Raw genomic sequence first — 16,162 nt, forward strand, 5'->3', positions numbered from 1 at the left:
AAAGTAATTGACCTAAATTTCCTTTATATTATTTTTGTTAATCATAATCTTCGATAAATGAGCATTGAAGGTTAAGTTGTCTAATTTGTTACAGTTTTTATACATTTAACATGGTATTGCAGAAAAAGAATTTTGGACGAAATAACCTGTAAGTGGATTTGTGACCCTGAGATGGTTATTTAACCTCTCTGACCTTTATTTTCCCTCTCTTTAGAAAAGATGGACTCAATCTTTTAGGTCCTTCGCTGACCTAACATGCAAAGATTGGTATACTTCTCATTCATTCTCTTTTTCGTCCTGGAATAAGGAGTGCTTAAAATCTGTTGCTTTATGCTGTTGTGCATTTGAGTTTGAATACAGGGCTGTTTGCTTCTTCAGAATGCAGGATATGTGAGAGAAACTGCTCTGTGGATTGTTAGAAGAAATTCATACAGATATGAGGCCATTTTCATAAACTTCCTCGGAGGCACAATTCTATGCCTCATGCCCTCATAACTCTAGAGGAGCTTTCCTAGGTGAGCATTTGGTTTTAACCTAGGTTTCTGAGTTTTTTCTCTTTCCTATTTCTTGAAAGCCATTTCTTTCACATGTCAGAAACTAATAAATGTCCATTTTGATATTTCCTGTCTCCCTTCTGGTGTCTACATGTCCCATTTCCTCATTCTGTTCTATGCTTTCTTTTTTCCTTTGTCATCTTTTTATCATATAAGCCATTTACTTAGTAATTTATCATGTATATTGTTTGGTATCCCTTCCTCATTGGAATGCAAACTCTACTCATTTTTTTAACCTATTTTGTTCATCAATGTATCCTAAGCAGGTGGAACAGTGCCTGTTACATTCAAGGCACTCAGTAAATACTTGTTGATTGGGTATTAATGCCTATAGTAATGAATACTTGTAGGTTATTTAAATGCTTTTTCAAAGGTTTAGCCTGTATTAAGTTTTACTTTAAACAAATGTATGTATTTGTATATCTTTTTCCCCATCAGTATTGTAAATTTCACATCATAATGAAAATTTCATAATCTTTGCTTTTCTTATTTCTTAAGATGTTGTTGTTTAGTTGCTAATTCGTGTCTGACCCTTCGCAGTGCCTGGGACTGTATAGCCCACCAGCCTCCTCTGTCCATGGAATTTCCCAGGCAAGAATACTGGAGTGGGTTGCCATTTCCCTGTCAAGGAGATCTTCTCAACCTAGAGATCAAACCCACGTCTCCTACATTAGCTCTTTACCACTGAGCTACCAGAGAAGTCCATTTATCTTAAGATATTTATACTTACTTCATGGAAGGTTATAAAATCCTAAAAATAATTCTCAAAGTTCATTTTAGTTACATGTGAATATATGCTAAACTAAAGGACAAGAGCATGGATATTGAAAATCAAGCAAGGAATGAAAAAAGATCATATCTAGAAAAACTGTTGTCTTAGCTGTTTGATTATTTTAATTTATTTGTCACTTTGGCTTTCTCAGAGCCATTGCTAATTGGATTCATTTCTTCTGTTGGAAAACAGGTAGATACTCTCATAGAGTTATAAAGGTTAGTGGTATTAAAAATTGAAGAGTAAGGAGAATTAGCATGTGTTTATGACTGTCTGATTGCCTTAAATGACTGCTCATGGTCAAACTTCTGTACTTTTTTTTCCCCCGTTTGGACAGAGGATAAATCAGTCTCAACAAATATTGGGTAAGAATGACATAACAGTATGATGTCTGTGTTTGCATGTGCTGTCTGGTGCCAGGTTAGCTGACTGGCGTGTATGCTCGGGCTCTAGCCTGCTATTCACTCTAATTCCAGTTAGGAGAAATTCCTGGGTATTATAGTAATACCTAGCCTATAAAAGTATAATCAAATAAGTGGTTTGAAGAGAAAAAGGAAACTTTCTTTTGGGGACAGAAAGTCACCCAGGGCCTTCTAATACCAAGCAGTAGTCACAGTGGTCCATTCCAAAGTAATGTCGATTACCTGAGGTAGAAAACGTTCAGAAAACCAGAAGTAATTAAAAAAAAAAAAAAAAAAAAGGCATCTAGCTCCCAAGACCACAGCAATTACTTAACCACAGTATCCAGAATAATTTAACCACATTAGAGTTTGTAGCCAGTGGTAAGTACTGAAAGCAACTCAGCATCCAAAAAGACACACACAAGGCAGTAAAGAAATGTCTCTTTGTCCTTTTAAGTTTGGTTCCTGGATCTTTATGAGCAGATCTACCTGTGGGCCTGGTGTTCTTCTGGACTGCTCTAGCAGGCTCTCTGTCACAGATTTTTACTAAACTTACCTCCTTGGCTTCTTTTTCAGACCCTCCTTCCAACCCCCAGCTTTACTGAAGTATAACTGACAAAATTGTAAGCTAAAGTGTCCAGTGTAATGCCTTGACAGACATACAAATTGGGAAAGGATCTCTTTAATCGAAGAATCTCTTTAATTAGAACTTACTCAGTCCTGTTCTTAATCAGGGCTTGAAAATTTGAAAACAAGTATTTTAGACTCAAAAGCTGACCCTGTCAAATATACTAAAAGTGAATAATATAAAACTCTGTGATACTTTCCCTTAATATAGGCACTCCTTTGTTTTGTTTTTATTCTCTTTTAAGGGGGCAGTGGAATGCTTCTTGGAAATTATTTCCACTTATAGGACAAGAATAAATTGTAGCTTTATTGCTCTTCCTCCAATTATTTTTATTTGTTTATTTCATTGTTACCCATTCAAATTTTTTTCTTCTTTTCTTAATTTCATGATTTTTGCCCAGTTTACTCAGTTTAGTAAGATTTAACTTTCTTACAAGAGTTATAAAAGTGATTTTCTTAAAATATAATTTTCTTTCAATTCTTAAAGATAGAAGTTTGAGGGATTTAAGGCTTATAGCGACTTTCATAGTCCAAAGTAAATATCTGAAAACGCATCTTAAAAATCATTGAATCCAGTCCCCTCCTTTCATTGTTGAGGAACCGAGGTCCCCAGAAATGTTACTTGCCCGAGGTTACAGTACTTCTTAGCCACAGAGTAGGAACCAGAACCAGGTCATCTAACTTTCAGTCTAATTTCTTTTCATCATAACTGATTGCCTCTTCTTTGTAGCTGATGACCAGGATGTAGTGGGACTTCTAGCTGCATTATTGTAATCTTCCTAATTGGGTACTGGCCATATGAATTGTATCTGTTTTTTCTCGGCTCACGTCTCTGGCCCCTCATTCAGCTGGGTGCTGTTTCTTCTTTGAGTGGGGGCAGTGACTACAGTGACGTTCATTCTGGGTCTCTACTCCTCCCCCACTGACTACATGAACTTAGTCTTCAACTCCACAACATGGAAAAACTTAATCTCCAAATGAGGGGGTAAATTCCCCATGTGCTTTTTTTGGGACTCTAGAACTAAAATAATAAGATAATTGTTTGAAAGTAAATAGTATACAAACTTTATGTATTATTCATTCATTGCCTTAAAAAATAAAATTTTCTGGCTTTTAGTATTAATTAAGCTGATTTATTTGGTAGAAAATAAATTGCAAAATCCCTGTCTCAGGCAAACTGGAAGTGTTGGTAAAGCTAATAATTTATATGTTTTTTTAAAACTTTTCATTTTGTATTGAGGTATAGCCGATTAACAGCGTTGTGGTAGTTTCAAGTGAACAGCAGAGGGACTCAACCATACATATACATGTATCCAATCTCCCCCAACCACCCCCCCCCCCCCCCGCCCCTCCTGTCCAGGCTGCCGCATAACAGTGAGGAGAGTTCCCTGTGCTATACAGTAGGTCTTTGTTGGTTATCCATTTTAAATATAGCAGTGTGTACATGTCCATCCCAGACTCCCTATCTCTTACCCTCATACTTCATATCAGCAACCATAAGTTCATTCTCTATTTATATCTGTTTTTAATCAGGGAAAATTTTTTTTCTCATTTTAATAAATAAAATAATTGTAGTTGTTTAGTTGCTAAGTTGTTACTGACTCCTTTGCGATCCCATGAACTGTAATCTGCCGGGCTCCTCTCTCAGTGGAATTTGCCAGGCAAGAATTCTGGAGTGCGTTGCCATTTTCTTCTCCAGGGGATCTTCCTGACCCAGAAACTGAAGCCATGTCTCTTGCGTCTCCTGCATTGGCAGGTGGATTCTTTACCACTGAGCCACAAGAGAAGCCCAAATAAAATGATACTTACTTAAAAAATACTGTTTGATCCGTTTTTACCTCTTTGAAATCTCTCTTTTGTGTTTGTGTTATGCTGTGTCATTGTACTAATATCACATGTATGTTTGTATGACTTAAAAAGGATAAATACACGCATTGTATATGCTTGCTGAAAAAGTTTGTTTTTCTTACAGTTACAGCTGTTAAATGAATTTGGTGTTAATGCTCCACATCATACATTGTTAATGAATTAATTATAACTTAAAACAATAATTAAGCACCACTAGATAGCTATTAGCATGACAGAAGTCCAAAACACCAAATACCAGACAGGATCTGGAGCAACAAGAACTCGTATTCATTGCTGATAGGAATGCAAAGTGGTACAGACACTTTGGAAGACACCTTGGCAATTTCTTGCAAAACTAAACATGCTCTGATCATATGGTCCAGTAAACATGCTCTTTGTTATTTACCCAAAGATCTTGAAAACGTTATACCGACACAAAATTTGAATGAATGTTTATAGCAGTTTTATTCAGAATTGCTAGAACTTGGAAGCTACTAAGATGTCCTTTAGTAGATAAGTGTATAAACAAATCATGCTATATCCAAACAATGAAATGTTATTTAGTAATAAATAAAGAGTTATCAGGCCATGAAGGCATGAAGGAATGTTAAATTCATAATGCTACGTGAAAGAAGCCAATCTGAGGGATCACATACTCTGTGTTTGCAACTGTATGACATTTTGGAAAAGACAAAACTACAGAGACAGTGAAAAGATCAGTTATTGCCAGGGATTACAGAAGAAAAGGGATGAATAGGCCAACCCCAGTGGCTTTGTAGTGAAACCATTTGTATGATAGTGTAATAGTGCATACATATCATTATACATCTGTCAAAACTAATAGAGAATCTCACGCAGAGTTACCCCTAAGGTAAACTGTAGACTCAAGCTAATAACAACTTATCAGTCAATACTGGCTCACTAATACAAAATGCAAATAACAGGGGAAACTGGATGCAGGGAGAGATGAGGGGATAAAAGAAAACTCTCTGTAGTTGCCAGTTTGTTTTTCTTTAGCTGCTCTAAAAGCTGAAGTCTGCTATAATATTTTAAAAAACAGAATTCAGAGTTGATTAGTTTTCAGCAGTTGGTAATAAGTGGATATTAGGAGAATGGGTCTGTAGATAGATACATCATCAGATGTATACATTTCCATAGGATCTGGAAGTTAGCCCAAGATTATGATAAATAATAATATATTAGAAATTTCAGACACATTGAAAGTGTATCACCAATACACTTGGGAAAATGTTGGCATAAGTTACTAATCAAAGATGTCCAATAGGGGTTCAACATAGAGTAAGATAGCAAATATCTGACATCTTCCTTCCTTTTAAAAAAACACATTTTTTTTTTTTTTTTGAACTGAGGTTAGAAACTACCGAAATAAGATTTTGTTGTGTTTTTGGAAACACATAGTGACTGGAGTAATATTCGGTGTATATTTTTAAAACTTTGTTTTCTGTATTTTGGAGATGTTTCTGTAACTAGTTCTTACTCTGTTTTACTCGGCACTGTCTAATAATAGTTTTTTTTGTTTTTTTTTTACTTTAATAGATGTCTATATAAAGAATATCTCCCATTTTAGACTGTGTTAGGGTTACACATGACACACAAAAGTACTGAAAGGCTTAGTGGTAAGTTCTGCAGACTTTTTGGAAAGGTGTCCCGTGGTTTTGTTCAGCATATGCCCTCCTCTGTCTAAGTGTACAGAATAAGAAGTATACATTCACCTCATGGATAGTCATGCTTCTTTCATACTTTCATTATGCAGTGGGAATTGCAGAATCTGCTGCCCAAGTCCAGCTGCCCACTGAGACACTGTATTCTGGGATTGAATAAAAACCAGACCTGTTTGGGTGAGAAGGCAAGCCACTGTCTTGCTTGTTGTGACCATAGTTATCAAAGTTACATGAAAACTAAAATAGAAGCTTGTGTGTTATAGCAGTGAAGTTGCTGTAGAAGACCAAGGGAGAGACAACTTTTTCAGGAAAGTTTCCTGAAAGACCCTTAGTGGAAGCTTCACCAGCAGTACTGGTGGTGTTTATAGGCATCTAGGCAGTATGTGAAGCAATTGAGCATCAGACCCTTTTGCTTGGGAATAGTCCCAAGACAAGTCAGTCAAGGCATCAGTGAGTAGTACGATATAATGGGGGTAGAAAATAAAAAGATTTGTGTAAGTTTACCAGTTACTTTGATTTTGTCTTTAAGTGATTGAAAAATATTATATGTACTGTGCAAAAAGAGGTGATTATGGCTAGGTACCAGAGAAGGCAATGGCAACCCACTCCAGTACTCTTGCCTGGAAAATCCTATTAACGGGGAACCTGGTAGGCTGCAGTCCATAGGGTTGTGAAGAGTCGGACATGACTGAAGTGACTTAGCATCAGCAGCAGCATGGCTAGGTACAATGGCTTTCATTTCTGTCTTACAAAAACCATTAGGACAATATCTAGCTTTCTATTTGTGGGGAAAAAAAGTTGGCAGAAGTAATATGAGAAAACATGTAAATTAAAGCTGCAGAACTAACAACCCTGAAAATTAAAATAATATACTCATCAAAGTTGCATCCCTAGTTATATCTTTGGCTGATTTTAGATACTTCACATGTTTATACTAATGATGATCATTTTTAGAAGAAAAGTTTATAAAACCATGAGATAAAACTTGGTAATTATTTATACATTTTAATAATATAAAAAGTAGTTTAAAAATATTCTTTTTACTAGAGATGTGAATTGAATTCATCGTTTTATCTTTGAGTTAATTATTTCCTTTTGATAGTTCAGTTCAGTTGCTCAGTCATGTCCAGCTCTTTGCAACCCCATGATGCAGCGTGCCAGGCTTCCCTGTCCATCTCCAACTCTTGGAGTTTACCCAAACTCCTGTCCATCAAGTCCACCCAGCCATCTCATCCTCTGTCATCCCCTTCTCCTCCTACTTTCAGTCTTTCCCAGCATCAGAGTTTATCCAGTGAGTCAGTCCTTTGCATCAGGTGGCCAAAGTATTGGAGTTTCAGCTCCAGCATCAGTCCTTCCAATGAATATTCAGGACTGATTTCCTTTAGAATGGACTGGTTGGATCTCCTTGCAGTCCAAGGGACTCTCAAGAGTCTTTTCCAACACCACAGTTCAGAAGCATCAATTCTTTGGTGCTCAGCTTTCTTTATAGTCCAGCTCTCATATCCATACATGACTACTGGAAAAACCGTAGCCTTGACTAGATGGACCTTTTTTGGCAAAGTAATGTCTCTGCTTTTTAATAAACTATCTAGTTTGTCATAGCTTTTCTTGAAAGGAGCAACTGTCTTTTAATTTCATGGCTGTGGTCACCATCTGCAGTGATTTTGGAGCCCAAGAGAATAAAGTCTGTCACTGTTTTCATTGTTTCCCCATCTATTTGCCACGAGTGATGGAACAGGATGCCGTGATCTTAGTTTTCTAAATGTTGAGTTTTAGGCCAACTTTTTCACGCTCCTCTTTCACTTTCATCAAGAGGCTCTTTAGTTTGTCTTCATTTTCTGCCATAAGGGTGGTGTCATCTGCATGTCTGAGGTTATTGATATTTCTCCCTGCAAACTTGATTCCAGCTTGTGCTTCATCCAGCCTGGCATTTCTTATGATGTTCTCTGCATAGAAGTTAAATAATCAGGGTGACAATATACACCCTTGAAATACTCCTTTCCCAGTTTGAAACCAGTCTGTTGTTCCATGTCTGGTTCTAACTGTTGCTTCTTGACCTGCATACAAATTTCTCAGGAGGCAGGTCAGGTGGTCTGGTATTCCCATCTCTAAGAATTTCCCACTGTTTTCTGTGATGCACACAGTCAGAAGTTTTGGCATAGTCAATAAAGCAGAAGTAGATGTTTTGATAACTTTGTACTTTTGTGTGAGATTTCAGTTAACTTAAAATAACCAAAGAGAAACTTTGTTTAGGCAGTCCAAACAATTAAATATTGAATATGTCAGTGAACATAAAAGAAGACTTTTGCCTTTGTGGAGCTTATCCTCTAATGGGGACTTTTCATGCTCTTTCTCTTCTGTTGGTTTGTTTGTCCTTTTACCAGCAGCACACCATCTTTAATTCCTCTGGCTTTATAGTAAGTCCTGTAGGCTATCTCCTCCCGCTTTATACTTCAAAAGTGTCCTGGGACTTCCCTGGTGGTCCAGTGGTTAAGAGTTCACTTTCCAGTGGAGGGGTTGTAGGTTTGATCCCTGGTTGGTGAGCTAAGATTGCACATGCCTTGTGACCAAAAAAACCAAAAAACATAAAACAAGCAATATTTTAATAAACTCAATAAAGACTTTAAAATAGTCCACATAAAATAGATATATATATCTCTTGACTATTCTTGTCTCTTGACTCTCTCACAGAAAGTTTAGAGTCAATTTATATATATTTTAATTGCATTTTGTGCTTTTGTGTGCTGTTTCCCTCAGCTTTATTAAGATATGATTGATATATTATGTAGGTTTGAGTCTATGTTGATTTGATATACAAAATGATTACCACCATAGCTTTAGCTCACACCTCCATCGCATCACACAATTACTATTTCATTTTTGTGGTAAGAATATTTAAGACTCACTCTCTTTTAACTTTTAAGCATGCAATGTAATACTGGGTCACATGTTGTATGTTACATTCTAAGAACTTATTCATTTTCTAACTGGAAGTTTGTACCCTTTAAGGATCATTTCCCTATCTCCCTCGCTCCCAACACTCCATTATTTGCTTCAGTGAGTTCATTCTGCCTTTGTGTTAATTATGCTATGTAGATGCTCTTATAATTGAAAAACTTGCTGGCTTGTATTTATTGAAATAATTTGTCTCCCCATTATTTTGAGTTTTCTTTGTAGATATTCAGATTATATGAATAAAAACAATTTAGTTTTTTCTTTGCAGTGCTCATATAGTTTAAATTTTTTCTTGCCTTATGTTGTAACTGTAATCTTAGTATTATATAGACTAAAAGTGGTAATAGTGGGAATCCTTATGTTGGTCTGAATTTCAGAATGTTTGAATGCTTCTGAGTATGTTATTTCCTATCTGGTTTTTGGTAGATTCTCTTCATCAGATTGAGAAAATTCTTTTTATCCCTCATTTGTTAAAATCTTTATCATAAAGAATTGTTTAGTGATTTTTCCACATTTAGTGAGATGATCATTTAGATTTTCTGTTTTCAGATTTTATATAGTTAATTGTATTAAAAAATTTATGGTTTACTCTTGTTTTCCTGACAACCAAAAGAAGTCTGCTCAACAAAGCAATCCTTCAGAATTGAAGGAGAGATGAAGAATTTCCAGGGAAGTAAAAGTTGAAGGAGTTCATAACCACTAAACTAGCCTATAAGAAATGTTAAAGCAACTTCATTGATACTAAACGAAAGGATACTAGTTAGTAGTAATAAAATATATAAAAGTACAAATTCTGCTGGTTAAATTCAGAATACACAAATGTTTTAATGGTGGGTAAATCAATTATACATCTAGTATGAAGGTTATAAGACCAAAGTAGTAGAAATAATAACTACAGTAATTTGTTAATGATACACAAACTAAAAAAATGTATACTGTGAAACCAAAAACATAAAATGTGATGAAAGCGTGAAAGTGTTAGTCACTAAGTTGTGTCCCACTCTTTGCGACCCCATGGACTGTAGCCTGCCATGCTCCTCTATCCATGAAATTCTCCAGGCAAGAATACTGGAGTGGGTAGCTATTCCCTCCTCCAGGGGATCTTCCCGACCTAGGGATCTAATGAACCTGAGTCTCCTACATTGCAGGCAGATTCCTTACCATCTAAGCCACTGGGGAAGCCCCAGAATGTGATGAGGGGAGGGTAAAACTACAGTATGAAGACCTGAGAAACAGTAGAACTGATTGTGTCCCAGTGTGTTCAAAGGCAGTCAAAGACCAGTGTCTCAGCTTGAAGGCAGACAGAGAAGTTGAGTTCTTTGTTACTCCCCTCTTGTTGTATTCAGTCCTTCAACAGAGTGGATGATGCCTGCCCACATTGGAGAAGCCGTCTGCCTTACTCAGTTTACTGACTCATATGTTAATTAATCTCATGCATAAATAACTGCAAATACATATCAAACTAATGTTAACCAAATATCTGGGCACTTAATGGTCCAGTTAAACTGAAACGTAAAATTAACCATCACCCATATCAACTTGGCACCCATATGTCCTTAAAATATACTTAGTCTCCAAATAAAGATAATAACAGGGTCACAATTGTGCCTAAGATGATACAGTTTCCAGCACACAGTTGAAATTGCACTAACCCCTTTCCTAGAAGATGAGGTTAAGTCCATGAGTGACATTAATACTTCTCCTTAATATTCCTAGCTTAAATACTATGATATAAATACTGTAAGTCTAACACATTTTATGTTACATGATGAGGGAGTAAGAGAGGGAAGGAAACAAGATATTTCCCTAACAACCACACAAAGAATTATTCACACACAAAAAAGTATTCATAACAAAATGATCATTACAATGCCTTTTATGTAACTGGTTAGATGATTGTAGCTTGCATTAATGACTACCTTCTCCCATTTCCTATTCCGTATTCCCCTGCCTTTAGCAAGCACCTCAGCTGGCTGTGGTTCTTTAACTGGTGGAGACCCAAACCGTCATTCTTGAAGGATCTGAGGTATTAGTAGTCTTTCCAGGATTGGGTTGTAGTTTTCCATTGACATTAATCACAGGGCATGGAAATTCTATGAGACATCCTGAATGATCTCCTGTATTCCAGACGTACTCTTTCTTACCTCCACTGTGGAGTACCAGTCAAGTTTCCACTGGGGAGTCAGTATCGCTCCCCGCTGCCAACCCAGTAACTCCTTCTTTGCCTGTTGATTCAGAAGCATGTGGAACCCATGGTGACTCAGCTGCAGTCTTAAGTTTCATTCAATGGAATAATTGTTGTGTCAATGGAATAAATGTGAAAGCATTCCTCCCTCTGGAATTAAGACCTCTAGACTAGCAACTCATAAGACCATGGGAACAGGAAGCAACAATTTTGCTAGTGGGTCTTTAGAAGTAATGATGAGTGGTGCCTCTCTCTACCACCCCTTAATTCCTAGACCTGTGAATTCTGTGCGTGGGAGAAACCGCACCGTATATTGGATGCTGATTCATAGGCTGTATAGTCTTCTGGAAAACCTTACCTCTGCTCTACAAGGTATTACCACCTTACTGGCACTGTTGCTCAGCCTTCAAAAGGTCATTTCATCATTCTGTCAGACCAGCTGTTTCATAATGGTAGGGAACATGTTAAGTGTGTGTGTGTGTGTGTGTGTGTGTGTGTGTGTGTGTATGTGTATGCATGCACGTGCGTTCAGACATGTCTGACTCTTAGAGACCCCCATGGAGTGTAACTCCCCAGGCTCCTCTGCCCATGGAATTTTCCAGGCAATAATACTGGGATAGGTTGCCATTTCCTACTCCAGGGGATCTTCCTGACTCAGGTATCGATCCTGCATCTCTTAACATCAGCAGGCAGGTTCTTTACCAACTGTATCACTTGAGAAGCCCTTATGTTAAGAATAGTGAGTTCCATTTAACCTGCAATATCTTCCTGTATACTTTGAATCATCTCTAGATTACTTTATAACACCTACTACAAAGTAGATGTTATGTAAATAATTGTAAATACAATGTCAGTGATATGTGAATAGTTGCCAATACATGGCAAAATCAAGCTTTGCTATTTGGAACTTTCTGGATTTTTTTTTTTAATTCAAGTATTTTTGTTTCATGGTTAGTTGATCTGAGGATGCAGAATGTGAAGATATGAAGGGCCAACTGTATTAGTTGTTTGAGCATGGTAACATAATTTTCTGGTCACCAATATAATGAATTGGTTGTTAACATTTTGCATTTTGAAATAGTAAATGCCCTCAAAGATGCCCACACGAATCAACAAATAACACTGATGACACTGTTCTTTTCTCTGGAAGTTTCAGCTTATGTAGGAAAGATGTAATTCTTTGTCATAGAAAATTATGAACCAACTCTGTCATTTGAGAGAACAATTTGTACTTTATTAAGCAGAGTATTATCATTGATATTTTTCACTTTTGCCTGTTTTAGTTTTACAGTCCTTAATGATGGCATATTGATTTTCTTTGCAGGTTTTCTTTAGGTGATGCTCGGAGGCCTCTTCAAGAAACAGCAGTTTTGGTAGAAGATGTAGTGCACACTCAGTTAATTAACCTGGTAAGAGCACGTAGTCTTATTTGGTAGCTCTGCTCTGTGTTCTACTTAGACTGGCATGGCAACCCAACTTTTTTTTTTTTAATGTCTTTTTAAAAAACATTTCAAATTCTTTCGCCATCTCTATTGAAATATAAATTTCCTGTAACAAAATTTCACCAGTGCATGATTCAGTGAGTTTTGTCAACTGAGTATTGTCATGTGACTAGCAGTGCAGTCATTATATAGAAATATTTCCATCATCCAAAAACATTCCTTTGTACCCCTGTGTCATCAGTCTTTTCTCCCACTCCTGATAACGCTGGTCTGTTTTTAAATCATTATATCAGTGTAGTTTTTTTAGAACTTAAAAATGATCTTTTGCCCTGTACTTGAGATGTATGAAGAATTGCACAAATAGTACAGGTAATTCTCAGGTAGCATTCAGCTTCCTCTGTTAACATCTTGCACAACTGTACTACAGTTATCAAAACCAGGAGTAGCATTGCTATCATACTGTAATAAAATTACCAAGCTTACTTAAGTTTCATCAGTTTTCCCATTAATGTTCCTTTTCTGTTCCAGGATCCAGTCCAGGGTAACTCACTGCAGAGATCTGTCAGGTCTCCGTGGTCTTCTGTCTGCGATCAGCCTTTTCTTAGAGTGTTTCATGACGTATATATTTTTGAAAATTACAAGACAGTTATTTTGTAGAATGCTCTTCTTTGTCAGTTGGTCTGATACTTTCTTATGGTTGGAATGTGACTGTGCTTTTTGGTGGTAATACCACAGAAATGATGGACTTCTCTGTGTATCGTATCAGTGGATTCATGTTGTTGATGTTTATTACAGTTTTAACCTTGATAACTTGGATAAGGTGATATGTGCTGAGTTTTTCCACTATGAGGAGGTTACTTTTTTTCCCCCCCTTTTTTTGTTGATAAGTATCTTGTGGGAGATATTTTGTGACTATGCAAATATTCTTTCTCTGAAAAAAAATTGCTTATTTAACATTCATCAGTGGGTATACTTTTCCTTCTCTCCTTTTATCTTTTTAAGTTGCAATTGTTCTGAAAGGAATAGCTATCCTTTATCACCATTACATATAAATGTTTAATGTACATATGTATGGACTAATGTATATTTAAGTTTTACTCTTATAATCATTATGTAATATTTTAATTTATGTTTATTGCTCAGTTCTTATTCCAGCACTGGCCATTAGAAATGATTTCACGTCCTCTCCTCATTTTCCTATCAAGTCTTCCGGTCCTGTATCTCATAAATGTTAGGCATGTCAGTCCTTTGCTTGGGGCATATGCTACAGGTATATTCTTCTGCTGTGCAGTTTTCTTTTGACTTTGTTTTTATGACAAAAAACATAAAACATGTTTTTTGGGGGGCATACAAGTATTTTTATTTTAATGTAGTCAAACGCATCAATCTTTTATTTCCTTTGTATTTTGAATTATAGTTAGTAACATCTTTCTTATGCTGAGTTTAAAGAGACATTTCATCCATACTGTCTTCCAGTACCTGTGTAGTTTCATTTTTAACATTTAGTTTCCTAACCATCATCATTTATTAGAAAGCACCTACTTTCATGATTTGAAATGCCTCTGTCTTTATTAAATTAGCATATATATTGGGATCTATTTCTGATTTCATGTTCTGTGTGTTGAAGTGTTAGTTGCTCAGTCATGCCCGACTGTTTGCGACCCCATTGACTGCAGCCCACCAGGCTCCTCTGTCTATGGGATTCTCCAGGCAAGAATACTGGAGTGGATTGCCATTTCCTTTTCCAGGGGATCTTCCCTACCCAGGAATCGAACCCAGATCTTACGCAGTGCAGGCAGATTCTTTACCAACTGAGCTATACCAGTGGTTTATTTGTCTATGCATGTGCTAATATAACATTTTTAATTGTAGAAGTTTTGTGGTATATCTTAAAGATTGTCATGGCTAGATACCCCTTTTAATGTTATCTCAGTATGTTCTTGATTATTCTTATATGTTTATTTTTCCATATGAACTTAAGTTTTAAAATTTCTAGCTCTGTAAAATAGCTTGTTGGTATTTTTATAGAGATTGTGTGAACTTTTAAATCAAGTTAAAGAGAACTATATCTTAATGTTGAATCATTCTAAGGAAAGGGAATGTCTACATTTTGCCAAGACTATTTTTGTGTCTTTCATGAGTATTTTGATCTTTTTCATCTATAGGCTTCATGTATTTCTTACTAGATATAGTCCTAAGTATTTAATCTTCTTATTTGCTATTGGAAATAGGCTTTATCTATAATTACATAATGGCTGAAAGCATCTGGAATTTACTGAAATATATAAATCTGTAGTCTTAAGAAGCTGAGCAAACTCCAAAAAAGGATAAGCCCAAAGAAATGTATGTTCAAACTGCTGACTGTGAGAGACATAAATCCTAAAAGCACCCAGATTTATTACGATAGGGGAACAATGATTTGAAGGACCAGAGAATTTTTATGAAAATACAAAGACTAGGAGGAAATAGCACAACAGATTTAAAGTACTGGATTCCATATTCTCCACATCCTCACCAGCACTTGTTATTTCATATCTTTTTCATAATAGCCCTACCCAGGTATTGACATAAAACAGACACATAGCTCAATGGAACAGAATTAGAGTCCTGAAATATTCTACATGTACATAGTCAATTAATGCACAAGAAAAGTAAACAAAATTGGAGTTTTTGTTTGTTTCCTTTGGGGCTTCTCTGGTGGCTCAGTGGTAAAGAATCCGCTTTCAGTACAGGAGACATGCAGCAGCCTCGAGTTTGATCCCTGGGTCGGGAAGATCCCCTGGAGAAGGAAATGGCAGCCCACTCCGGTGTTCTTGCCTGGAAAATCCCATGGACAGAGGAGCCTGGCAGCTTACAGTCCATGGGGTTGCAAGAGTTGGGCACGACTTAGTGATGAAAACAAACTAACAAAAAGCCAGAATTGGAGAACTGCATGCAAAAGAGTGAAATTGGGTACTCTTTTACACTATACATAAAAGTTAGCTCAAAATGGATTAAAGAGTCAAATGAAACCATGAAATGCCCAGAAGAGAACAGACCAGTTATCTTGACATCAGTCTTGGTGATGATCTTTTAAATCTGACAGCAAAAACAAAAGCAAAAATAAAGGCAAGTGGGACTACATCAAACTAAAAAGCTTGTGCACAGGAAAGGAAACTCTCAATAAAATGAAAAGATAACCTACTAAATGGGAGAAACTGTTTGCAAATCATATATCTGATAAAGGACTAATATTCAAAAAATACAAAGAAATTATGTAAGTCAGTGGCAAAAAAATAAACAATCTGATTAATAAAATGGGAAGAAATCTAAATAGACATTTTTCCGAAGAAGACATCAAAATGGCCAACATGTACCTGAAAAGATGCTCACCATTATTAACCATCAGGGCAATGCAAATCTAAACCAATGACATTTCACCTTATACCTGTTAGAATGGCCGTTGTCAAAAAAGACTATAAACAACAAATGTTGATAAGGAGGTGGAGAAAAGGGAAGCCTTGTGCATTGTTAGTGGGACTGTAAATTGGTGCAGCCACTATGGAAAACAGTATGGAGGTTACTCAGAAAATTTAAAACAGAAATACCATAATCATCCAGCAATTCCAGTCCTGAGTATTTATCCAAAGAAATGAAAACACTAACTCAAAAAGACATATGCACATCCAGATTTATTTGTAGTAGCCAGGATATGGA

General features: G+C 36.4%; 1 protein-coding gene across 4 annotated transcripts in view; it reads left to right on the top strand.

Moving 5' to 3' along the window:
• Positions 1-16,162, top strand: part of SUPT3H (SPT3 homolog, SAGA and STAGA complex component) — a 399,266-nt gene that overhangs the window by 184,152 nt on the left and 198,952 nt on the right. For all 4 annotated transcript variants that reach the window (XM_052647809.1, XM_052647810.1, XM_052647808.1 and 1 more), the window contains exon 3: positions 12,349-12,433. In XM_052647809.1, the coding sequence (XP_052503769.1) occupies positions 12,349-12,433 (85 nt within the window). The remainder of the gene's footprint in view (positions 1-12,348; positions 12,434-16,162) is intronic.

Source organism: Budorcas taxicolor, chromosome 11 (genome assembly GCF_023091745.1).
Source record: "Budorcas taxicolor isolate Tak-1 chromosome 11, Takin1.1, whole genome shotgun sequence".
NCBI classification, from domain to species: domain Eukaryota; kingdom Metazoa; phylum Chordata; class Mammalia; order Artiodactyla; family Bovidae; genus Budorcas; species Budorcas taxicolor.